The sequence below is a fragment of the Peromyscus eremicus genome, chromosome 8a, assembly GCF_949786415.1.
Source record: "Peromyscus eremicus chromosome 8a, PerEre_H2_v1, whole genome shotgun sequence".
Taxonomy (NCBI): domain Eukaryota; kingdom Metazoa; phylum Chordata; class Mammalia; order Rodentia; family Cricetidae; genus Peromyscus; species Peromyscus eremicus.
In genome coordinates, this window is record NC_081423.1 from 11717498 (window position 1) to 11741245 (window position 23748).

General features: G+C 54.3%; 6 protein-coding genes across 8 annotated transcripts; 3 read left to right on the forward strand and 3 right to left on the reverse strand.

The window, feature by feature from the left end:
* The first annotated feature begins 251 nt into the window (after positions 1-251).
* Positions 252-9659, forward strand: Bicdl2 (BICD family like cargo adaptor 2). Its single transcript, XM_059270126.1, has 10 exons — positions 252-302; positions 1550-1844; positions 5257-5472; positions 5602-5718; positions 5802-5948; positions 6664-6855; positions 6969-7118; positions 7419-7549; positions 7760-7880; positions 7975-9659. The coding sequence occupies exons 2-10, from the start codon at positions 1563-1565 to the stop codon at positions 8134-8136; spliced, it is 1518 nt and encodes a 505-aa protein (XP_059126109.1). The 5' UTR covers positions 252-302; positions 1550-1562; the 3' UTR covers positions 8137-9659.
* On the reverse strand, positions 8499-14163 carry Thoc6 (THO complex subunit 6). The gene is made up of 13 exons (XM_059270131.1): positions 13856-14163; positions 10885-11000; positions 10711-10775; positions 10521-10624; positions 10392-10429; positions 10262-10310; positions 10090-10161; positions 9901-10003; positions 9428-9477; positions 9292-9354; positions 9100-9210; positions 8884-9018; positions 8499-8807 (listed from the first exon to the last, which is right to left on the reverse strand). The coding sequence occupies exons 1-13, from the start codon at positions 13892-13894 to the stop codon at positions 8727-8729; spliced, it is 1026 nt and encodes a 341-aa protein (XP_059126114.1). The 5' UTR covers positions 13895-14163; the 3' UTR covers positions 8499-8726.
* On the forward strand, positions 13899-15530 carry Hcfc1r1 (host cell factor C1 regulator 1). Of its 3 annotated transcripts, none has more exons than XM_059270127.1 (3): positions 13921-14385; positions 14862-14990; positions 15203-15530. In XM_059270127.1, exons 1-3 carry the CDS (start codon positions 14300-14302, stop codon positions 15336-15338), a joined length of 351 nt encoding a protein of 116 aa, XP_059126110.1. In that variant the 5' UTR covers positions 13921-14299; the 3' UTR covers positions 15339-15530. The 3 variants fall into 3 exon arrangements, with proteins under 3 accessions (XP_059126112.1, XP_059126110.1, XP_059126111.1); XM_059270128.1 differs by lacking the exon at positions 13921-14385 and adding an exon at positions 14396-14647; XM_059270129.1 differs by lacking the exon at positions 14862-14990 and having other exon boundaries at positions 13899-14385.
* A 234-nt stretch (positions 15531-15764) lies between these two features.
* Positions 15765-17750, reverse strand: Tnfrsf12a (TNF receptor superfamily member 12A). The gene is made up of 4 exons (XM_059269167.1): positions 17608-17750; positions 16818-16922; positions 16458-16592; positions 15765-16368 (listed from the first exon to the last, which is right to left on the reverse strand). The coding sequence occupies exons 1-4, from the start codon at positions 17699-17701 to the stop codon at positions 16313-16315; spliced, it is 390 nt and encodes a 129-aa protein (XP_059125150.1). The 5' UTR covers positions 17702-17750; the 3' UTR covers positions 15765-16312.
* Positions 17751-20848: 3098 nt separating this feature from the next.
* Cldn6 (claudin 6) lies at positions 20849-22134 on the forward strand. Its single transcript, XM_059269168.1, has one exon. The coding sequence runs from the start codon at positions 20853-20855 to the stop codon at positions 21516-21518; it is 666 nt and encodes a 221-aa protein (XP_059125151.1). The 5' UTR covers positions 20849-20852; the 3' UTR covers positions 21519-22134.
* Positions 22135-22794: 660 nt separating this feature from the next.
* Cldn9 (claudin 9) lies at positions 22795-23448 on the reverse strand. The gene has a single exon (XM_059269170.1). It carries the CDS (start codon positions 23446-23448, stop codon positions 22795-22797), a length of 654 nt encoding a protein of 217 aa, XP_059125153.1.
* Positions 23449-23748: the final 300 nt, after the last annotated feature.

The window sequence follows — 23748 nt, forward strand, 5'->3', positions numbered from 1 at the left end:
AGCTTTCTTTAATAATTTCCTATCCCAAAGACAATCGTGAAGAGTAAGAAGCTGACTTCTATGCTCAGCCTATGATCTGCACATAGTAGGTGTTCAATTACTGTTCCCAGTAGGAGCAAGATGGACCTTTAAGAGGATGGAGGTGCTTTCCTTGTACAGCGCCTGGCCATTCCCACCACCAGGAGGCGTCCCAGCCCCTCCCGCGGCACCGCCCCTCACCTGTGCAAGCCTGCACCTGGCGCCGCCTCCGGAAGAGGACATCGGGGATCAGGGGAACTTCGGAGGGAGCCCGGTGGCGACAGGTGAGAGCCTAGGGGGGTGCAGAGGGCGGGACAACCAGACTTTTGGCATGGTTGGGGAAGACCGGTCGGCAGGGCAGGATGAGGGAGCTCAGGAACGGCCTCCCGGGACTCGGGGAAAAAAACTCTGGGGAGCCAGGACACCAGCGCAGAGAGAGTGGTGAGTAGGCATTGGATACCCAAAGCAGGGATCGGGGACCCACTGGGTCTGGCCCTGGGACAGCTGGACTGGGACTTCTGTAATACCTGGAATTTTCGGGCCCAGCTGTGCTTGGCACCTGTCGATACTTGGCACCTGTCGAGAGGAGGGGGACAGGTGTGCGTGCGTTCTGGGGTGAATAGGGAGTAGGGACCCTCCCGGGGGTTGGCATGGAGAATCCAGGGTACCAGGCCTTTCCTCCTGAGCCCCTGAGCCCCTGTCCCTGGGCGGCCCTGTAAAGCACAGGGCTCCCATCCCCAGGGGCGGGCCGGGAAGTAAACAGAAACCCGGTGGTGCGCTGGCTGGCACAACCTGTTACCTCGCCCTGCGCTGAGCCAGCGCCAAGGCCCAGGGAAATTGGGGGTCTGGGGATGAGAGCTCCTAAATCAGGAGGGGTAGAGGCAGGAATACCTGGGTCTTGCTAAAATAAAGACCTAAGAGATTCTGTTGGGAATCCAGGGGGGAGGGACACGATGGCCATCAAAGCTGACAGGGCTAAACAAGTCTAAAACCCCTGGGTCTTGAGAAAATAGAGCCGGGATATGAGAAGGTGAAGGGCTAGAGATCCGAGTTTCTGGAAGGGGAAGGAGTTGGATCCCTGTGGCTGAAGAGTCAAGACACACCCAGGTTCCTAATGGTGAGAGCCCTGCACTCTTAGGATAAGGATTTGTTTTCATCCTTGAAGGCTGAGTCTATCTGAACCTGTATTCTAGGATTAGTGCCCAGGTGGTGAGGGACTGGAAAGAGGAGCAGGAACTGTCAGGGGGTGACTTGTGGCACCAGAGCGCAGGGACAAAGCTTCCTGAAGGCAAAGATCATGTGGTAAAGACAGAAGGTAGGAGTCGGAGCAAGATGGCAGGTTTCATTCTGCTTCCTGCCTCAGTCTACCCTGAGGTCATTAACGGAGCTGAGTGGCCAACGTGGATCATTAACCCTTGTTGGTCCAGGGAGGCCCTGGCTGTAAAATTGGGAGGCTTAGGTGTTTGCCACCAGGGGCCGAGCCCTGGGGCTGCTGCAGGGTGGCACCATCAGCAACAACCTGTCTCCACAGATGCACAGGTGCCATGGACTCCGCTGGTGGGCCAAGCTTCCCTTCTGGGCTGCTCTCAGGGGGTGCTTCTCCTAGCGGTGATGAAGGATTCTTCCCCTTTGTGCTGGAGCGCCGAGACTCCTTCTTGGGAGGGGGCCCAGGGCCAGAGGAACCAGAGGACCTGGCCCTACAGCTTCAACAGAAGGAGAAGGACCTGCTGCTGGCTGCTGAACTTGGCAAGATGCTTCTGGAACGCAATGAGGAGCTTCGGAGGCAGCTAGAAACGCTGAACACTCAGCACTTGGAGCATGAAGAAGTGAGCTGGCCTCTGGGGCAGATGGAGGGTGGGCAGGGCTAGGGTGGACAGGGACGAGAGCCCAGCAAGAAGAGGAGAGAGGAGGACTGGGGAGGACAAGTGGGCAGAGTGATGTCTCTTAAACAGATCTGGGCAGGGTAACGGGGTAGTGCCAGCCTGTAGTCCCAGCACTCTTGACATTAAGAAAGGCTACATAACAAGACCTTGTCCCTAGAGAAAAAGAGCCAGGCATAGTGACACACGCCTTTAATCCCAGCATTTGGGAGGCAGAGGCAGGCAGACTTCTGTGCCAGACTGTTCTATTCTGTGTAGTGAGACCCTGTCTCAAAAGAGAAAGAGAAAAGCAAGCAAGCAAGCAAGCAAGCACACACATGCACATTCACTAAAAAAGAAGAGTGGATGGAGCCAGGCAGTGGTGGCACACACCTTTGATCCCAGCACTTGGGAGACAGAGGCAGGCAGATCTCTGTGAGTTCAAGGCCAACCTGGTCTACAAAGGGAGTTCCAGGACAGCCAGGGCTATACAGAGAAATCCTATCTCAAAAAACTAAAAGGAAAAAAAAGTAGACTGGGGTTGATGAAGAGTTGGTAGAATTCTTGCCAAGTAAACACAAAGCCCTGAATTTGGTCCCCGCTACACATGAATCCAGGCATGGTGAAGTCTGCAAACCAGCCCTTGGGAAGTAGAAGCAGGAAGTTCAGAAGGGTTCAAGGCCATCCTTGGCTACATATTGAGTTTGAATCCAACTTGGGCTACATGAGACTCTAAAAAGAAAGGAAGAAAGCCAGCAAGAACTCTAGACTGGAGGTGGGGTTCAGTAGTAAAGTGTTTTTGTAACACATGCAAGGCCTTGGGTTCCGTGCTCAGTATAGCAATAAATAACAAAAAAAAAATCTCAGGCTGGATGTGGTGTCACACACCCTTAAACCCGACACCACAGGAGGCAAGGACAGGCAGATATCTGCGAAACCACCCTGGTCTGCAGAAGTTCCAGACCATCCAGGACTATATAGTGAGACCCTGTCCCAACAACAAAAAAATAATTTAAGGACAAACAAGATCTGCATTCAGATCCCTGTCTGGCTGTGACCCTGGGCAAGCTGTAGGCCCTCCCTAAATCTATAGGCTAGCTCCTCAACCATCCACGTAAACCCAGACACTGGGAACCACTCCCGGCATTCACCTCGCCAAATGTTCCCCATGTATCTGTCTTCTCACCCTTGTCCATTCCTGGGTTGTAGAATCGGGTCTTCACTCTGTCAACCCCACTCTCACTCTGGGGCTCATATCTGTATTTGTAAACACCTTCATGTACCCACATTATAGACCTGGATCCCTGCTCCAAGCTGTCCTTGGTAGCCAACGACTCTGTACCCTCTCCACCAGGCCACCAACTAGCATTTGCATATAAATGGTGCTCAGGCCTCGGTGCACACCCATAAGCCACGTTGAATCTTCTACACCAGGTTCCAAATTCCCCAGCCCATGTTTCATTCTCTCTGTAGCTCCAGCCCCTGTGTCTCTGCTCATGCTCTACAGCATCCTCACACTGGCCCCAGCTTTCCTGGACTCTAGCAGTGAATGTGAAAAAGACCAGGCGTGGTGGAGCACACCTTTAATCCCATTGCTCAGGAGGCAGAGGCAGGTGGATCTCTGTGAGTTCAAGGTCAGCCTGGTCTACAAAGCAAGTTCCAGGACAGCCAGGGCCATTACACAAAGAAACCCTGTCTCAAAAAAAAAAAAAAAAAAAAAAAAAAGGTCACATCACTTTCCTGGACCAGCATCTCCCGTCACACTTAGAATGAAACTGAAACTCCTCACTGTGGCCTAAAAGTCCCGGGAACCACTGTCCTCTGGTGTCAGTGACACCTTCCCTATTTTTTTTTTTCATATTTATCATGTACACAGTGTTCTGCCTGCATGTATGCCTGCAGAAGAGGGCACCAGATCCCACTATAGATGGTTGTGAGCCACCATGTGGTTGCTGGGAATTGAACTCAGGACCTCTGGAAGAGCAGCCAGTGCTCTTAACCTCTGAGCCTTCTCTCTCTCCAGCTCCCAATACTTGCCCTTTTCTGACAGGGTCTTTTTCAGTTTCTTGAGTGGCTCAGGCCTGCCCCACTTTTGTGTCAGGTTTGCTGTACAGCTCGGGGCTGGCCTTGAACTCACCATCCTCCCATCTCAGGCTCCCAAATGCTGAGATTACACGTGTGCCATTGCTCCTGGTTTGCACTTGCTGTTCCACTTGAAACCCTCTTTCTGGTTGGCTACTCTTGTCCTGCAGGGGCCAATGCAAACATCAGCCCCTCCTTAAGTGACACCCCCAGCTCCTCTTCCTTAACTCACTTCCCTGAGTTCCTCCACAGCCCTTCCTCTCTGAAATTGCCAGATTCGGGCATATGCCCATTTGCCTGTGACCCTCTGGCAGTGAACTTGAACTGCTGGTCTCCCTCAACTCTTAGTAGCCAGACTCTAGAATAGGAGGAGCACAGAGAATATTGAATAGGGATGATGTATGTCTGTAGGGGTTGAAGGACAAAGGGCTTGAAGATGTTAAAGGGACTTGCAGACAACAAAAAGACTGTTGAAACCACATAGCAGTAGCAGAGATAAGCACTAACCAGGAAAATTAGACCCCAAAGCTGCCCAGGGCTTTGTTGCCCTGGCAATATTAAGAGTTTGACTCCCTAGATTGGCCATCCAGACAACTAGCTTCTGACCCTGTTTCCTCATCTGAGGATGCTCCCTCTAGTGGACGAAATGAAGTAATACAGACAAAGAGCCAGCAAAGCACTTGGCTGGAACATCTGCTAATAACTGTAGCAACTGCGGTCAGAGTCACCTGGCCCATCCCATCCCTTGCTGCTTTGAAGGCCCGGAGACAGTGGACTGGCCCCCCCAGACCTGTCTGTCTTCCTATGCTGGGCACTTTAGTGTGTCAAGTACGCCTCCCCCTCTCCCTCCCCCGTCGCTGGTCCAACAGGTTTGGAGGAGGGCAGATAGAGAGGTGGGGCTCTGGGTGGGACAGCCCAGGATTAATTAGAGGGAGAAGGGGAGAGGGGCTGGGCCTACTTGGCCCACAGAAGTTCCAGGACACTGTGAAGTGGGATGCCATGGGCCGGGGCTTGAATTCTACCAGACTCAGGCGCCAAAAACGACGCTTACGACTTCGGGTCCAGAAGCCCAGGCGGCAGCCGGAGGTGAGTGGGCATCAGGGCTGTGACTCCCACCCGTCAGCCCACCTGTCTGGCCTGGAACCTTCACTCTTTCTGCCTCTTACTGACTCTCCTTTTTTGCTGTCTTGTCCGCCTTAGACAGACTGGCCTCTTTCGATCTGGGTGATCCTCCCTCCATCCTGGTCTCTGAGCTGCTCCAATCTTAGGTGGCTTCCTGTCTTTCCCCTCCCCACAGAGGCTGCAGCAGGAGAATCATGAACTCCGCCGTGGACTGGCAGCCCGGGGTGCTGAGTGGGAGGCCAGAGCTGTGGAGCTGGAGGGAGACGTGGAGGCCTTGCGGGCCCAGCTTGGGGAACAACGATCAGAGCAGCAGGACAGTGGTCGAGAGCGGGCCAGGGCCCTCAGTGAGCTCAGCGAGCAAAACCTCAGACTCAGCCAGCAGCTGGCCCAGGTAGAAGGGCCCCGAGTCCTGGAGAGGTGGGGACCGACGCACAGGTCCTCAGTGGAGGTGGGCACACTGGGTTGGTGTTGAACCCAGACGCTTGGAACCATGGCTCCATTGTCGGCCCCGCCTCCCCAGGCCTCGAGGACCGAGCAGGAACTGCAGCGGGAGTTGGACACCCTTCGGGGGCAGTGTCAGACTCAGGCCCTGGCAGGGGCCGAGCTCAGGGCTCGGCTGGAGAGTCTGCAGGCAGAGGTGAGCAGCAGCTGGGGCTCCCTGAGACCGGCCCAGCAGCCCCCCACCCCAGCCTCTGCCTCATCTCGGACACCTGTCCCCAGAACCAGATGCTGCAGGACCGCAGGCACGACCTAGAGGCCCAGATCCGAGGGCTCCGTGAAGAAGTGGACAAAGGCCAAAGCAGGCTACAGACCACCCATGAAGAGCTGCTGCTACTCCGACGGGAGAGGAAAGAGCACAGGCTGGAGGTAATCAGGGGGGTGGGGGTGGGGCGCGGTGGGGGTGGGGCGCGGTGGGGGTGGGGCGGGCAGCCAGGCCCTTGGCAATGCCTCAGGACTTCCTGGGAGACGAGGCCAGTGAAATCACCAAGAGAGAAGCAAGTGGGACCCTGAGGGCGAGTCGGAACCAAGAAAGAGTACCTTGTGAGGGAGATTCACAGAGCAGGGCAAATGCAAGTCTGGGACTGGCTGAGGTCAGAGCTCAGGACAGAAACCTGGTCTGGGGTGATGGACACGGTGAAAAAGAGTGAAAACGGAGGACAGTCTGAGTTCAGATGGTTTGGCTTCTCAGCCCCACCCTACCTCAGTTTCCCCACTTGTGAAATGGGGTGGTATTACATACCTCAAAGGACTGTGGTGAGGGTGTGAGACTCAGAAGGATCTTTAATAAACGCTAGATCAAAGCAGTGAGTGAACTAGGAAGACTGTGCAGGGGGAGGGGACACTCTCTGAGATGACCTGATGGGGCCGAGGATGATGCCAAGCACGCCCTGTTTTATAGGTGAGGAAATTGGTGCCTGCAGAGGGGAGGTGTGTATTCCAGGATGCTCTGTAATTCAGGAGAGGGGGCCGGCCTAGTCCACCAGGGAGCAGACCCTGGCAGTGCTCGGCCCTCGGGCGCCCCCTGTGGGCCCACCGCAGAGCGCAGCCTTCCTGCTGACAGTTGGAATGATCTGACCTGCAGCTGGAACGCGCTCGCTTCGAGGCTGGAGAGGCGCTGAGCACGCTGCGGAGGCTGCAGCGTCGGGTCTCAGAGCTGGAGGAGGAGTCGCGACTCCAGGACGCCGATGTGTCGGGCGCCTCCCTGCAGACCGAGCTTGCCCACAGCCTTGACGACGACAAAGACCAGCTTGTCAATGAGTGTGAAGGCGCCCAGGTGAGCTTTCAGCCTACCAGCCACGCATTAGAATAACCAATGAGGGATGCAGGCTCTGCCCCTCCTCTCCCCGGAGGTTTCATGCAGCACTGATAAGTTTCCTTGGCCTACAGACCATCTTGTCTCTGGAGACCCAAGAGGTGTCCAGTCCCCAGCCTTCAACCCAGGAAGAGAGCTTGGAGCCCCCCAAGAAGCGAGCATCCCTGAGCCCAGCAGAGAAACTGGAGCAGAAGGAGGCAGAAGTAGCCAGGCTACAGGATGAGGTTGGAGAGAGCCCAAGATGTCCAGTTCTTTCCCATCTCCACTGTCCAACCCACTGAGCTCCCCAGTGAACCTGTAGTTTTTTCCCCCGAGCTGACCTGTACCTCCAGGAAGCCTTCTGGGCTCCACCGTCCTCCCTAAACGCCTCCCTTCATCCCTTCTGTTGAAGGCTTACCCTACACCACCACCCCCCCCCCACCCACACCCGTCTGACTCAGACTGAGTTGCCTGCGGTGTTTACGGAGCAGGCACAGGTTCGGGGAGAGCACGTTGTCCAGTCTACCTTCTTCCCCTGCCTGCAGATCGTGCTGCACCGCACAGAGCTACAGACTCTACGGGATGAGCTGAGACGACAGAAGGAGCTGAGGGCGCAGGACGATCCCGAGGAAGCCCTGAGCTGTGCACTCTCTGACCGGGACGAAGCAGTGAACAAGTGAGCCTGGCATTCTCATCCACTCCTCAGCCAGGATTGCTCTCTGGTCTCTTCTGGGCCCCTATTTCCACCGTCCTAACGAGTATAAGCTCCATCTTATCTCAGAAGCTTCAGCCTTCCTTAATTTCGATGTTAGTGGCCCCCGCTTTCATCAGGGTCCAAGAGTCCTCAGTGACCTTGGACCATATTCTCTCCCCCTTCTACTCTTAGGGTCCTGAAGCTGTCGCTGGAGCTCAGTCGAGTCTCGCTAGAGCGCGACTCTTTGTCCCGGGAACTGCTGCGAGCCATCCGCCAGAAGGTGGCGCTGACGCAGGAGCTCGAGGCTTGGCAGGTGAGAGGGCGGGCCCGAGCAGGACTTGGCCAGGCATCCTGACCTGACCTCACCTCCACTCTGACCCACACCCACCCTGTTCTCCCTCCTGCAGGACGACATGCAGGTGGTGATTGGACAGCAGCTGCGCTCCCAGCGCCAGAAGGAGCTCAGTGAGGCTGCAGCAGCTCGTCAACGCACCAAGACTGGCTTTTCACTGCGCCTGGGATCCGGGCAGAGTGGAGGCTTTCTAAGCAACCTCTTCCGAAGGACATGAGGGCTGGCGGCTTGCAGGCTACCTTTTCTCACCCTGGGGCTCACTTTCCTCTTAACAGCCAAGGGGTCCACAGGGCCTGAATAACTTCCAAGAGAGGCCACTGTCTTCCTTGCCCCAAGAAGTGGACAGAGGCAATTCGGGAGCAGGAGCCAGCTTTGGGGCAGGAACCCCAGGTCGGTGGTCGGGGCAGAGCTGTTTATTTTTCAAATCTACATAGGTCTATCTTTTCTAAGCACCAGGCTCCTGTTTTATCCGTGGGACAGGGCTGGGGATGGGTATTTATGTGTAAGGATAGGTCAGAGCAATATATAAATCATTATACTTACTTGGTCTCCATTCTTGGATAGAAAGTGCAAACAAAAAAAAGCCTAAAACTTTATTTTGACAGGAAAATAAGGAAAAAAAAAAAAAGCTGAGTGTAGTGGTTCATAGATCTAAACCTCAGCACTTCAGCAACAGCCAGAAGGAATGCTCAAAGTTTGAGACCAAGCTGAGTCACAAAGCGAGTTCTAGGCCAGCCTGGGCTAAAGTTTAAGACCCTATCCCGAAACACAAACACCACTCTAGCCCTGAGATGGGGGATCACGATGTCAGAAGGACATGGAGAAAGCTCGGTAGCCCAGGTTGGTGAAGACATCCACTCGACAGCTGTTACCTGAAGCAGTCAGGACCTAAAAGCCAAGAAGACATGGCTGACCCACCCACTCCATAGGCCCCTTGTGATCCCACATCTCTTCCAAGACCCACCTTGCACTCTGGGGCTGCTGGCTGCTGGTTGAGGCTTAGGCTGAGCAGCCCTGGGGAGGAACCAGGCACCTGGGCCTTAAGCTCCCCACTCAGCTGCCAGTGGTTGACACAACAGCCCTGGCCAGCAGACAGGATCTGTGGGGGACAAAGAGGAGGTTCAGGGGTCAGGTCTAGACAGGGGCCCTGGGCAAGGTGACAGGATCAAGATGGACTCACCAGGTCCTGGTAGAAGGTGACATGCTTCTGTGGTGCCCGAATGGGAAAGACAGTGGTGGGCGTGGAAGACCTGAGGTGCCAGAGAGTGAGCGCTGGGCCCCCTCCACAGACCTAGGCAGAAAGGCAGCAGGCCCCAGTCACTGTGAGCCATGGACTTAGTGATCTCTCCAGCCCACACTCTGCCCAGCTCACCATCCAGTCTGAGTCAGTAGCCAGACATCCAATCCAGCGCCCATTGTGGGGCCTTGAGCACTCCTGGGAAGGAGAGAAGAGGTGAGGAGACTGGAGGATGGATCAGTGAGGGACAAGGATGTGGGCCTCTCCTCACCTCATGCTTATAGACTTCAATGGTCTGAACCTCTTTGGCTATACGGAGATCTGTGAGGAAACGAGACACCAGGACTCTGGATGAACCACAAAGGCCCACTCTCACCTTCTCACCCTTTTTTGGTTGTTGTTATTGTTGTTGTTTTTAAGACAGGGTTTCTCTGTTTAACAGCCCTGGCTGTCCTGGAACTCACTCTGTAGACCAGGCTGGCCTCAAACTCACAGAGATCCACCTGGCTCTGCCTCCGGAGTGCTGGGATTAAAGGCGTGCGCCACCACTGCCTGCCTGGCTCATTTTTTTTTTTTTGAGACAGAGTCTCTACATAGCCCTGGTTGTCCTGGAACTCATTTTATAGACCAGGCTGGCCTCGAACTCAGAGATCTGCCTGCCTCTGCCTCCCGAGTGCTGGGATTAAAGGCGTGCGCCACCAGACCCAGTGTACTTTCTTACTGTCTAGTTGGACTTGTCCTTACCCCAAAGCCGTACAGCTCCATCCTCACCACCGGACAGCACCTCAGGGCTGCGATCCCTGAGGGCCAGGCAATGGATATAGTCTGTGTGGCCCCGGAGGGCCCGCTGCAGGGCAAAGAGAAGGCTCAGGGGAGATCCAGGAAGCATACTACCTTTGGCCCAGACTTGCCCTGGCTCCAGACCCTACTCACTGTGAAGGTCCCAGTTTCCAGGTCCATAGTGTGCAGCTGACAGTCTCCCCCAGCTAGAATGAGTGAATTCTCCTATGGGAGAACAAGAGAGAGCTGAAAGTTAGTGTCAACCAGGGTAGAGAAAGAGTAAAGGAGCCATGTTTGGACTAGAATGGTCACAAAGAGCTCAGACCTTAGGGACAAGCAGCAAGGCATTGATTTCAGGTACTTCCAGGCTGGTCCTAGGTGGAAGAAAAGTGTCAGATTCACAGAGGTAGTGTCCATGACCTCACATGCCCTCCACCAACACGGTCCTCACTCACCTGTACGGAGGCTGACGACGCCACAGTTCCTTACAGCCCTTCAAGAGAAACAGAGGAGGAAACACTGAATGATCCCAAACCTCTCCAGGTGGGGAAGCCCAGCCCGTTTATAGGTTCCGGACTCCTTACCTTCTTGAGGATTTCTGCCCAAAGCCAGCCCTTCACTTCCCCATCCCCAGCACTGAGTAGATGTCGATCTGTAGAGACCATGCTGTAGACAGGCCCGTCATGGGCTAAAGAGACAGAAAATGTTAATGAGCCCACTGTGCCCCACCTCTACCCTGAGGTCTCCTGAACCAGACCCAACACCTATACCCACCATGGAAGGTCACCATGGGTTTTTTGCTTTCTTCTTTGGCCTCTGAACTCAAGGCAGCAGATAAACTGAAAGAAAGGTGGAGGGAACAGGAGTCAGAGACAAGGAGCATTAATCCCAGAAGGCTCATGTGTGTGTGTGGGGGGGGGGGGGGCGGGAAATCAGAGTAGAGGGTACCTGAAGATGGCAATCTGCCCATAATTGTTGCCAGCTGCCAGAAACTTCCCACAGGGCGAGACACTCTGGGAAAAGATGGTCATGTGGAGTCGCTGCAGGGCCTGAAATACCTCAGCCTGTGGGAAGAAGGTAGATGAGGCGAGTCTGGGGCCTTCTACAGATTCCTGTCTGTCTCCCCTGCCCAGACTCCAGCCCTTCTCAGCCATAACCACAGTTATCTCCCCATATAAGAGTGGCTCCAGGGCTGGAGGGATAGCTCAGCGGTTAAGAGCACTGACTGCTCTTCCAGAGGTCCTAAGTTCAATTCCCAGCGACCACATGGTGACTCACAACCATCTGTAATGAGATCTGGTTCCCTCTTCTGGCGTGCACGGGCACACGCAGGCAGAACACTGTATACATAATAAATAAACAAATCTTAAAAAAAGTAGAGTGGCCCCAGGAAGAGGGTGTGAAAAGGAGAACTGAGGTACGTTACCTAAAACCGAGCAAGCACCAAGCGTCTCCTGTCAGCTTAACAGACAGAAGGCACTCGCAGGAAATCTGTCATAATTAGGTAAACTAATGAATATTAAGAGCTTTGTAGTCAGAAGTAGTAGTGCACAACTATAGTCCCAGCACTGGACAGGCGGAAGCAGGAGGATCAGTGATAATTCAAGGGTAGCCTGGGCTACATGAGATAGTCTCAAATCCACACACACACATCTGAGGATGTAATTGAATTGATAGAGTACTTGGTCAGCATGCACCAAGCCTTAAATTCAATCCCCAGCACTGCACACTGCATAAAGCAAGCACATAAAGCAAGTACACTGTGGCCTGTGACCCTGGCACTCAGGAGGTAGAGGCAGGAGGACATCCTCCACTCCATGACAAACTCCAGGCCAGCCTGAAATATGTCGACCGTGACTCAAAAATCTAAGTGAGTAAAAATAATAAATCAATCTTTAAAAAAACGTGTGTGTACGTGTGTGTGTGTGTGTGTGTGTGTGTGTGTGTGTGTGTACACGGAGAGATGGCTAGCACATAACTCTTGCAGAGGACTCTCACAGCACCCACATGGTAGGTCACAACAATCTGTAACTCCAGTTCCAGGAGATCTGATGTCACCTCCCCTGCCTCAGAGAGGCTCTCACAGGAAGCCCTCCTGTCCCCAGAACTCACTATGTAGATCGGGCTGGCCTCACAGAGATCTCCCTACTTCTGCCTTGCAAGTGCTGGGATTAAAGGCATTAAGTCATTAGGCCTTGTTTTTTGTTTGTTGTATTTTGTTTTGTTTTGGTTTCTTCTTAAAAATTTGTATGTGTGCGCTGTGTATATGAGTGCCCATGAAGACTAAAAGGGGGTGTTGGATCTCCTGGAACTACATTACAGGCATCTGCAAACCCACTCCTATGTGGGTGCTGGAAACTGAACTTGGTACCTCTGGAAGAGCAGCAAGTGCTTTTAACCACTGGGCCATCTCTCCAGTCCCCTGACTCTTCTGGCCTCTGAGGGTACCATAAACACACACAGCAAACATAAAACATTTATAGACATAAAACAATGAATAAATCTCACAGGGAATTAGCTGGCCTAGTGTAGTGGCAAGCCTTTAATCGCAATACTTGAGAGGAAGAAGCAGGCCAGCCCAATGTACTTCATGAAAACTGGTTTCCAGACCATGAAGTGGCTCTTGTGACTAGGGTAACTACTCAATTGGTAGACCATGCTCTTATTTATTTATTTATTTATTTATTTATTTATTTATTTATTTATTTATTTTGGGGGGCGGGGCACAGGGTTTCTCTGTATAGCCCCTGGCTGTCCTGAAACTCACTCCGTAGACCAGGCTGGCCTGGAACTCAGAGATCCACCTGCCTGCTCCCTCCCCCACCCAGTGCTGGGATTAAAGGCACGTGCTCCCGCCACCATCTGGCTCATGCTTTTTTGTTTTGTTTTTTAAGATTTATTTTTTATTGCTTTTAATTATGTGTATGTGTGTGAGGGGAGTAAGTGCAAGTGAGTACAGATGTTCACAGAAGCCAGAGGATTCAGATCCCTTGGAGCTGGAGGTACAGGCAATTACAAGCTTTGGAACTTGAGTGCTTGGAACCAAACTCAGGTCCTCTTCTCTCTCTCCAACTGCTAAAGCCTATTCTTACCCAAAGTCCTGTGTTTAAGTATCAGTACTGTATATATTGGGCATTATGGCACACCTAATAACCCACAACAGAGCGAGGTAAAGGCTCGAGGAACATAAGTTCAAGGTCATTCTCCATTATATAACAAAGTTCAAAGAAAGCTGGAGATATATGAGACTGTCTCACAAACAATAAGCTGGGGTGTAGCTAAACGATAGAGCATGTTTTTTTTTTCTTTTTTTTTTTTTTGGTTTTTTCGAGACAGGGTTTCTCTGTGTAGCTTTGCGCCTTTCCTGGAACTCACTTGGTAGCCCAGGCTGGCCTCGAACTCACAGAGATCCTCCTGGCTCTGCCTCCCGAGTGCTGGGATTAAAGGCGTGCGCCACCACCGCCCGGCGATAGAGCATGTTCTTACGATGCCCAAGGCCCTGGGTTAAAAAAAAAAAAAAAGGCTCATGTACAATTATGATTAACTTTTTTTTAAAGTCAGGGTCTCACTATGTAGCCCTGGATGACCTGGAACTCGCTATGCAGCAGGCTACTTTCTAACTCACTGAGATATGTCTGCATCTGCCTCCCCATTACTGAGATTAAAGGCGTGTGGCACCACGTCCAACGGTGCTAAATCTTTTTAAGTGACTTTATTATCCTTCACAGTAAAATGTACTGACATCTAATCCCTCTGATTGTCACAATTAGATTCCAAAGATCAGGGGTCATCATTTTGGGGGTCAGAGTCCGAGTCCCACAAACCAGCTCTGCACACTGGGTATCCTGAGTAGTCCTTGGCCACCCAGGCAGGGCAAGACTACAAACCCCAGAAGGCACTGCGCGCACACTCGACTCACCTGACCCAGAGGCATCGGGGACGGTGTGGCGTGCTCCATCTTCAGAACTACAAGTCCCAGAGGGCTCTACGCGCGACACAACCTCTCGACTCCCTACGTGTCTGAGAGTGGCTCTTCTCGTTGCGCTCCAGGACCTGGCACTGCCTGCCGTTCAACAACTAAGGCGGCAGGCCCGTACTGTCTCGAACCACCGAAACCTAGGAGAGCTCTGCGAAGCACGCTTATGCTGAGTAGCGTCTGAGACGGTCCAGCTACGCCTAATCCCCTCCCCCACCCCACCGACCCGTCCCGCCTTCTAACCTCGCGCTGCTCGCCTTCCGCGCCTGCGTAGAACGTCTCCAGTGCGCACGCCGTGGCCCCGCCCCTCCCGTTGTGCCACGCCCTCAAAGGCTCCGCCTCTGCCGCCTGGATCCCACCCCTCTATCTGCAGGACCCCGAACCGTAATGATCCTACAACAGCCCCTGGAACGAGGCCCCCCGAGTCGGGACCCACGGGCCACCACTGGGGTGACTCGCGGGCTGGACGCCAGGTGCGTAAGCGGTCCCCGGGTGGGCCGGACTAACGGAGGGTAAGAGCTCTGGCTGGCGACCCAGGGCCGGTCACTAGGGTGATCCTAGGAAGTGAGGCGAGGTGGTGCAGGAAACCGTGGTGCTTGAGCTTGTATCGTAGCTGGGAAGCCCACGGTCAGGATTTCCGAGGTAGCCTGGTGGATGATGGCCTGGGAGAGGAAGGTGGCTTAGGCCACACAGACACGACTGATTCTGGAATCCTGGCTTACGCCGCAGGCTCAGGTGGGCAGATCTTCGGGAAGGGGAAAGGTGGGCTACACCTGGCTCTATTTCCCCGCTCTCCTCTCCTAAGAGCTGTGCCCATGAGCGTGGAGGCCCCTGGAGAAAGAGCATTAAGTTGGGGGCAGATGGGTCTCCTTAGATGTCACCTTTGGTCCTCATCAGTTTGCCTCCACCCTCAACATCCCTGCCTCCGTTCCTCTGGTCTTTCCCCCAGGGAACCCTTGCACAAGCAGTTTCTGTCTGACGAGAACATGGCCACCCACTTCTCCCGACTCAGCCTACATAATGACCACCCCTACTGCAGTCCCCCTGTGACTTTTCCCCAAGCCCTGCCACCACTCAGGTAGGCACCTCCCCTTGCAGGGCCTTCTAGAGGATCACGTTCGGTCCTCAGAGCCCCTCCTCATGCTCTGCCTCATCATGCTATTTTTAGCTTCTAGCCAACTTCTGTGCTGTTTTCCATCTTTGGCTCCAGGGGACCTGGACCTTGTAGGAGGTGGCTTTGCTAGGCCAGCCTCTGCCCCATACTTTCACTGTCTTTTTTTCTTCTTTCAGGAGCCCTTGCCCAGAGCTGCTTCTCTGGCGCTATCCTGGGAGCCTGATCCCTGAGGCCCTCAGGCTGCTGAGGCTGGGGGATACCCCCAGTCCCTTCTACCCTGCGTCCCCAGCTGGGGATATCATGGAGCTCTAAGTGCTGATGGCCAGTGTCCCTCCCCACCTTGTTCCTGACAACAAAGACCAGCAACCCCCGAGAGGGATGAGGTCCTTCCCCTATAACAGGATAGATGATCTGAGCTCAATGAAGCCCTTGAATGGGAGAGGCAGCAGCTTGGGAAGGGAAAGTATCACCCCATTAGTGAATAAAGATTTCTGAGCAGTTGAAGGTTTCTCAACAGCCTGTGGGAAGGGTGGAGTGCTGGATGCTGGGGTTTTCTCCTCAAAATCTTCCCTGGAAAACGGTGAGGGCAAGCCAGGTCCTGGCAGGCTGGGCTCCAGGCATTGAGAATGTGTGAGTCAGAGCCTCACCCCCGCCCCCCCCCGCCCCCGCAGTGGCCGACTGACTCCCTCCCTCCAGTTCTGGGTAGTCAGGCTAGGGATCAGGCCATACGCCAAACCATTTAAAGTTAAAGATTCTTTTATTAATAAATTCTCCCTCCCCTCCAAACTTTATCCCCCAAATAAATATCCCTCCCCCCTCATTAGGGGATGGGTTGTGTGTTTGCATTAGGGCCAGCCCTCCCAGAGGGCCAGCCCCTTAGTGTTAAGAACAGGTCCCTAAATCTGACCAACTCCCAGGACTGAAACTCAAGTGTAGTTGAATTTCAGCCCATCTGAGAGAGTGGGACCTAGTGTGTCTGCCCCCCAAGTCAGCCAGGCCTCCAGGATTTGGGGGGAGCAAGAGACCCCCTTGTGCAAATGCTGCAGTTCCTTAGTATGTGTTGCTTTGTGACCCAGCCTGAGGCTTTCTGCCCTGGAACCAGAGACAGGGCAATCTAGACACCTTAGAAGGCTCCCCTGAACCCTAAGCCCAGTCTTTGGAGGTGAATCACCACCTCACCCCACCCCCTTGTGGTTGGAAGAGTCTGGCTCGGGTTGTGTCTGGAGGGCCAGGCTGGCTCCAGAATGAATGAATGGACGATGAGTGGGCACCAGCGCGGGTACTCCTCACTGGATCAGTGCCACACCTGGGCAGCCCTCTCCACCAGTCTCCTCTATGGGGGCTGGAAGATACGAAGTGGGGTTGTGATTAGGGGACATTTAGGGAAGTGATGGGGGAGGTGGGAGGAGTGAGGATGGGGAGGTCACTTACTAGTAAACTTTTCTCTCCGCCGGCACCGTCTCCAGACCAGGAAACCAGAAAGCAGCGCCAAAACCAAGGCCAGACTAAGAGCGCCTCCCAGAATGGGCCAGAGCAGCCTGAACGGGGCAGGAGGTGCCGCTGCGCCTAGTGGCCAGGACTCAAATCAGATCTCGCCCTTGGGAAGCCAGTCCGCCCTCAAGGGGGGGTCTCAAACTTTGCCCCACAGAGTGTTCCCAACCGGATAGAAGCCCCTTCCCCAGTCAGTCCTCCTTGATTTCCTAGGTCCTAAGCTCGCGACCCTCCTCTCCGCCCCAGCAACCCTCTACCCACTTCCAGGATCCGCTCGTCACCGGCCCCGCCCCCACTCACATCCCAAGCAGAAGTCGCTGTGTGGTCGCGCTGGACATGAAGCGCAGTCCATGCACTTGTCGAGATCCGCGCTCCAGGAGCTGCCGCTAGAGCATGGGGCGGTGCCTGGGGAGGGGGCTGCAAGTCAGAAGCTGGCGGCTGGGTGCGGCTATTCTGGGGGCTGAGGTCAGGGTCAGTCGGCTCAAATAACGTGAGTCACCATCGCCCCCCCACCCCCGCATTCCTCACAGGTGACCGCACCGCCTGACCGAGACACGGCAGTGCGGGAGGGGGTCGGGTAGCGCGCGACTTGGGGGGGGGTGCCCCCCCCCCGCCAGAGTATGACTCACTCCTGGGCACTGGGCCCGACCCCAGTCCCTCCTCCCGCATAACTGGGCATTGAAGTCACCGGATGGAAGGGGCACCCCCACATGGTATAGAGGGCAAAGACCCCAGTGCCCCCTCGCGATTCTTAGCTATCGGACTGGTCAGACCCCATTACAGACCAGGGTGAGGGCATACCCCCTTCCCAAAACAAACCTCTTTCCCTCAAAGTTTACTTTCTCTCTCTACTCTGGCTCGAACTTTTGAGACGAAAGACCCTACACCTGATTGGACAGGTAGCGAAACTGAGACTCAGATTGTGGATAAAACTTGGAGTGGATTGAGACCTTCCCCACTTGGAACACGCTGCCTAAAGTCCACGGATCACAGATCCGCACGTCTACCCGGTTCCACTCATCTCCAGGCACCCAAATTCCGTTCCTGAGCCCCCAAATACGAGGTTCACCGTCCTCTGAGCCAAGCATACCTGGTGCCTGTTCCCCGGCGGCGGCGCGCATCAGCACCAACCCGAGTCCCAACACGAGGATCTGCGGCAGAGGCCGCGGCCAAGCCTGAGCCATGACTGCCGGTCCCGCGGCAACAGCAAGTCTGTTCCCACTACCCGCGGGCCAAGACTCGGGGCTGGGGCTCCGCCCCCGCCCCCGCCTTCCGGGGCGGAGCCCTTGCCTCTGCCCGCCCCAACATCCACTCGGCTTCGCGGTGCCTAGAGCAAGCAGTCCACCAAGTCATTCATTCAACACAATCCTCCAAGTGTGCAGAACGCCGCGAAGACGTCTACCCTTCGCTGCTCCTCCCTCTGCGAGCCTTAGTCCCAAGGGTGTGGAGCGGGGGAAATCAGCTATAAGACGTAATTGCAAAAACAAAAAAATATTTTTTAAGTCCAAATAAATTATGTTTATTATTTTGGAATTCTGGGGTGGAAACCAGAGGATTGAATACACCAGGCAAGCACTGAGCGATACCCATACAGCCTTTATGTTCGCTTGCTTTGTTTGGTTTTGGGTTTTTTGTTTTTTGTTTGTTGTTTTGTTTTGTTTTTCGAGACGGGGTTTCTCTGTGTTGGTTTTGGTTTTTTGAGACAGGATCTTATACTGTATCCCAGGCTAGCCTCAAACTCGAAACAGTTCTCCTGTCTCAGCCTCCCAAGTGCTAGGATTGCAGGCAGGCGCCACCACACCTAGATTTTGTTTGGTTTGTTTGTTTTGTTTTGTTTTGTTTTATTAGAATCTTGCCTTATAGCCCAGGCTGGTCTCTATTTCCGGATTCTCCTGTATCAGTCAGTAAACAGTACTACAAGCATATGCATGCTATATTATTTTTTTAAGATTTATTTTATTTTTGTGTACGTGTATGTGCCACGTGTGTATGAGTGTCCCTGGCATCCAGAAGAGGGCAACGGATCTCCTAGAGATGGAATTACAGGTGGTTGGTTATAAACTGGGTGTAAAAAAACCCGTTCACCTGGAAGAGCAGAAAGGCTCCTAACCGGTGAGCCATCTTTCCAGATCCACATGCTGCTTTCTTAAGGGCCTCGGGGTATACAAAAACAAGGAGATGGCTCAGCGGGTAAGGATGCCTGCTGCCAAGCCTGGCAATCTGAGTTCGATCCCCAGGGCCTATAGAGTGGAAGCCAAGAACCAACTTTCGCTATCAGTCTTCTGACCGCAGGTATGCAGTGTGACAGCCCTCCCCCCTTTAATTTGTACCTTAGACTTACATAGGAACAAAGTAATTTGCCCTTTAATTTGTACCTTAGAGTTACATAGTAACATGCAGACTTGTCTCCATTCGCAAAGTAAGAAACTGTGGCTGTGGAAAGTTGAGTGAATTCTCAAGTCACAGCTCAGGTCGCTGAACTCAGCAGGTAGCAGGTGACGTGGCTGAGAAAAGCACTCTGGCTGTTGTCAGGGAGGGGGTCTCTGCCCCTCCCAGAGGGAGGTGGTCCAGTGACGTCATTGCGACTTTAAGACCCCTTGCCTCCGCCCTCGTCCCTACTTTCGACTTGGGAATCTTTGCAGTCTGTTTTGCAGGTGAGCAGCCTGGGGCAAGTGTGAGTTGCGGGCCTGGAGATATGCGGGCAGGGGATGTGGCAGGGTGTTTGCGGGGGTGTGCAGAGAGCTGGAGCTTCGATCCTGGTGGCCGCCACTTGGATCAGCAAGTCCCTAGGCAGGAAGTGGTTGCATCGAGCCCCTCAAGGCGATCGAGTACCCGCGGCCCCAGAAAAGTTAAACGCCCCTCCCCCTCCCCCGGGACAAAGACACCGAAACCTGCAACGCCCCTCCTCCACCTGCTTGGTTTCTCTGGGGCGGGACTCCCCTCCCCCTCACCTGCAGGCGCGGACCCAGCTTCGGGCGCCGCCGCCATTAAGCCCCTCCTGGTCGCGCACTCCTAGGCTTGATAACCAACCAGCCCCGGGTGGCCGAGCCGGACAGGACGCCCTCGGACAAAGCTGAGTGAGCATTTGGTAAGTGGAGAGGAACAGACACGAGAAGGAGCGAATGTCTCTCCAGATGTTGACTCCAGCGTGAGACTGCCAGTGAGAGGGGCCTGTGCCATTCTTGGGTGCAAGGTGCACACTTAGAACCAGGGTAGTGGGGAGCCACAGCATGGCGACGAGCATAACTGATTCCCTTAGTGCCACCAGTGTGAAGTGCGACGTGAAGGACACAGGTGCAGCCTGCCACAGAAGGCACTGGGGTCTTGAACTTTAGCTCCTTACGAAGCTGTGTCGAGAGAGGAAAGGTAGCATGGTGGCCTTTGGTCTGAAATTCGAAAGAATGCTCCCATTCTTGAGGGCATGCACCTTGACCCTTAGAGGTGGAGGCTGGACCGCACCGGCTGGTAGCCTAGAAAAACCTGCTTTTGGGTGAAAGGGTTTGTTTTTCCTCATCTCTCAGCAAGGGTGGGCTGGGCCCGGCCTGGAAGGGCCTCCAGCAACTCCCAGGGATTGGGAGGAGATAACTGGAGGGTGGGGAAGGGCTAGGCCTAGGATTTCAAGGAATTAGATCCACCTGAAATGGAACCCGGGATGGAGCTGGGGGTTTCCATTTGAGCCTCGGGTGGTGGGAGGAAGCCTTAGGTTGGACCTGAAACTTGTGGCTAGAGCCGACCATTTCTTTCACCCCTTTGTGTCCCTTTGCTCACCTGATAGAATGCACCTGAGGATGTAGCTCGGTTTGTAGTGCTTGCCTGGCATGCACGAAGCCCTGAGGTCAGTCACAGTGCTGCATTATCTGTGTGAGGTGTTACAGGTGGGAAATGCCTGTTACCCCAGCACTCAAGGAGGTGGGAGCAAGAGGGTCAGAAGTTCAAGATCAGCCTCAGCTACAACGGGAGTTCAAGGCAGTTCAAGCCTGGGCTACATAAGACCCTGTCTCAAATAAAATAAATGTACGAGAAAGCAGCTGTCACTGGCCTGGCCTGTGCCTTCTGCTTCGTCCTATTTCCTAGAACCTGCATGAAAAAAACCAAAACAAAACAGGATTTCGTGCTTTACCTGTCACAGACTGGGGAAGAATTAAATCTTTATTTTACTTTCGATTGGCCCAGGGAGTGTATCTAACCCACACTGCAGAACATTGTAGCCAACTGTTAAGGTACTTGATTCTGGTATCACAGCTGGCAAGATATAGGACATCCGGGCCTGCCACGCTTTAACTAACATTCCTCTGTTTCAATCTTCCCATGCTACACAGCCTCCTCAACCTCACCATGGCCTCCGCCGGTCTGCAAATCTTGGGGATCGTCCTGACCCTGCTTGGCTGGGTCAATGCCCTGGTGTCCTGTGCCCTGCCCATGTGGAAGGTGACAGCCTTCATCGGCAACAGCATCGTTGTGGCCCAAATGGTGTGGGAGGGGCTGTGGATGTCCTGTGTGGTCCAGAGCACCGGCCAGATGCAGTGCAAGGTGTACGACTCACTGCTGGCGCTGCCCCAGGACCTACAAGCCGCAAGGGCCCTCTGCGTCATCGCCCTCCTCGTTGTCCTGCTTGGCCTGCTGGTCTACCTCGCTGGAGCCAAATGCACTACCTGTGTGGAAGACAAGAATTCCAAGTCTCGACTGGTGCTCATCTCTGGGATCATCTTTGTCATCTCCGGCGTCCTGACCCTCATTCCTGTCTGCTGGACAGCCCACTCTATCATTCAAGACTTTTATAATCCCTTGGTAGCTGATGCTCAAAAGCGGGAGCTGGGGGCCTCCCTCTATCTGGGCTGGGCAGCCTCAGGCCTTCTGCTGCTGGGTGGAGGGCTGTTGTGCTGCGCCTGCTCCCCTGGAGGGCCCCGGGGACCTGGCCATTACATGGCCCGCTATTCTACATCTGCCCCACATTCAGTCTCTCGTGGACCCTCTGAATACCCTACCAAGAATTATGTCTAATGCTCGCTGGGGAGTGAGGCGCTACTGGCCAGGCCATAGGGCCTTGAGCTGAGCCATCAAGAAATGGTGCCTAGCAGTCTTGGGTTGTTTAGTTTGTTTCTGTTTTGCAGTACTGGATATTGAACCCGGGGCCCCACACGTTTGTAAGCCAGTGCTCTACCAAGGAGCTGTATGGTACCGGCCCCTAGGGTTGGTTTCATCTGGTTCTGAGACAGGCTGTCATTACGGAGCTCTGACTGACCTCTAGCTCTAGTTTAATTGCCTCAACCTGAGCCCAGACCCTGCCTCACTCTGCAGCTCGCATTTCTCACTTTTAGATTATGCATCGGGAGGGGTGACACTTTTAGTTTGTGTCTTTATTCACTCTGGGCATCTTCTGCAGAACCTGTTCTGAGACTGCTTATGGACCTGGCCTTTGTGGTCCCCAAGATGGCCTGTCCCAAGAGTTCCCAGTCCTGGAAGTTCAGGTGATAAGTTACCAAAGAATTTTCTACTCCAAGTCTTCCAACCTTTTGCCCCTACATCCCATTACCAAAGTTACCATGTACTCTCCCCCAAATCAGGTCCCAGCTGTGCTGTAGACCCTTTACCCCCTTTTCCCTAACCTTGCACATTTCCCTACCCACACAATGTTTTACTAAATAAAACATGATTTTTGTAGTGTGCCTTCGATGTCACTTGGTGTTTGATACGAACCTAACTAGAGGGAGGTGGCAGTCCCACAATCAATTCCAAGCCTTTCTGGCTCGGACCCCATGGTCTAAGCAAGCATGCTTGCTGGCTGGAACCTGGAGCACCCCACCCCCATACCTTTTCACAGATGAGAGGAAGCTCAGTTACAATGTGCTTTTATTCCCAGCTCAGGGTAGGGAACGGGTAGGGCACTGAGCAGCTTGGATTCAGGTGGTTGGGCTAGACTTGACCATCTGAAGGCGTTAGGTCACTGCACATCTTATTTTGAAGGCAAGGAGGCTGAGGCCCAGGTTCCTGGGGTAAGGCACAGCTCCATGGAGAGGAGAGTAAGTCCGGTCAGGAGAGGAAACCACAGCAACACCCTGGGAGGCAGGGATGGGAGGCAGGGATGGGCCAGGGTCCCCAACAGCTTTGGCGCTTTCTCAAGATTGCAACCACCGCAAAGGGCTGGCTCAAGACAGACCGGTCTTGACCACACAGAAGTGAGCTTCCCTGGCACACAAGGTTGATTAGCGATGCAAGGGTGCAGCCTAGCGCCTGGGCATAAGGCTGCAGGTTTGAGCTTCCGGAGAAAGCCTCAGCCTCACACATAGTCTCTCTTATCCAGTCCCGAAGCACCCGAACGCGAAGGGATGGAGTAGCCCAGCCTGGGTCCACGGGGCCGCTCGAAATGAGACGGGGGGCATGTACAACAGAGGAGCCCTCCACCGAGCAGGAGCAGCGCAGCCGCTGCCCAGCCCAGGTAGAGGGAGGCTCCCAGCTCTCTCTTGAGGGCTTCAGCCACCAGTGGGTTATAGAAATCCTGGATGATGGCATGGGCTGTCCAACAGACAGGGATGAGCACCAGGATGCCCGAGAGGAGGAGGAGGACCCCTGCGGTGAGCACAATTCGGGCCTTGGCACCTTCATCCTCCACACACGTGGTACACTGGGCACCCGTGATCGCCACCAGCAGGCCCAGCAGAGCCAGCAGGAGGGCAACAACGCAGAGGGCTCTGGCAGCCTGGAGGTCCTGGGGCAGCGCCAGCAGGGAGTCGTACACCTTGCACTGCATCTGGCCGGTGCTCTGGACCACACAGGACATCCACAGCCCCTCCCACACCACCTGGGCCACAACGATGCTGTTGCCGATGAAGGCTGTCACCTTCCACAGTGGCAGGGCACAGGACACCAGGGTCCCTAGCCAGCCCAGCACTGCCAGGGTCATGCCAAGGAGTTCAAGGCCAGTTGAAGCCATCTGGTCCTCAGGTCTTCTCAGCTCTCAGCCTGAATCACGCACTCAGCAGGGTTGGGAGCTCGGAGTTCGAGTCCGGGGTGGGTCTCAACTGCTCAGGAGGTGGATCTGTTGCTCTCGGGCCAGGCCAGACCTCACATCTGTGGGCCTCAGCACCTGATACTCACTGAGTACAAAGAAGTCCTTCGGTCCTGCTCAGCTGGATTGCTTGTGTCCTCTGGGAGGCCTGCGGCCCGTCACAGACCCTCCAAACCCGCCACGAACTTGGAACAGACGTGTTCCTCTCTGCTGCTGCTCACTTCC

Coding starts and splice junctions, on each gene's coding strand:
- Bicdl2 (XM_059270126.1), top strand. CDS start 1,563: ATGGACTCCGCTGGTGGGCCAAGCTTCCCTTCTGGGCTGCTCTCAGGG. Junction 5,719..5,801: donor TGGAGAGTCTGCAGGCAGAG/GTGAGCAGCAGC, acceptor ACCTGTCCCCAG/AACCAGATGCTGCAGGACCG. Junction 7,881..7,974: donor AGGAGCTCGAGGCTTGGCAG/GTGAGAGGGCGG, acceptor TCCCTCCTGCAG/GACGACATGCAGGTGGTGAT.
- Tnfrsf12a (XM_059269167.1), bottom strand. CDS start 17,701: ATGGCTCAGGCTTGGCCGCGGCCTCTGCCGCAGATCCTCGTGTTGGGA. Junction 16,923..17,607: donor CGCCGGGGAACAGGCACCAG/GTATGCTTGGCT, acceptor CCCCCTCCCCAG/GCACCGCCCCATGCTCTAGC. Junction 16,593..16,817: donor CAGCGACTTCTGCTTGGGAT/GTGAGTGGGGGC, acceptor CCTGGCCACTAG/GCGCAGCGGCACCTCCTGCC.
- Cldn6 (XM_059269168.1), top strand. CDS start 20,853: ATGGCCTCCGCCGGTCTGCAAATCTTGGGGATCGTCCTGACCCTGCTT.
- Cldn9 (XM_059269170.1), bottom strand. CDS start 23,448: ATGGCTTCAACTGGCCTTGAACTCCTTGGCATGACCCTGGCAGTGCTG.
- Thoc6 (XM_059270131.1), bottom strand. CDS start 13,894: ATGGAGCACGCCACACCGTCCCCGATGCCTCTGGGTCAG. Junction 9,478..9,900: donor TGGAGCTGTACGGCTTTGGG/GTAAGGACAAGT, acceptor GTTTCCTCACAG/ATCTCCGTATAGCCAAAGAG. Junction 8,808..8,883: donor CAGCAGCCCCAGAGTGCAAG/GTGGGTCTTGGA, acceptor CTTGGCTTTTAG/GTCCTGACTGCTTCAGGTAA.
- Hcfc1r1 (XM_059270127.1), top strand. CDS start 14,300: ATGATCCTACAACAGCCCCTGGAACGAGGCCCCCCGAGTCGGGACCCA. Junction 14,386..14,861: donor ACTCGCGGGCTGGACGCCAG/GTGCGTAAGCGG, acceptor TCTTTCCCCCAG/GGAACCCTTGCACAAGCAGT. Junction 14,991..15,202: donor CAAGCCCTGCCACCACTCAG/GTAGGCACCTCC, acceptor TTCTTCTTTCAG/GAGCCCTTGCCCAGAGCTGC.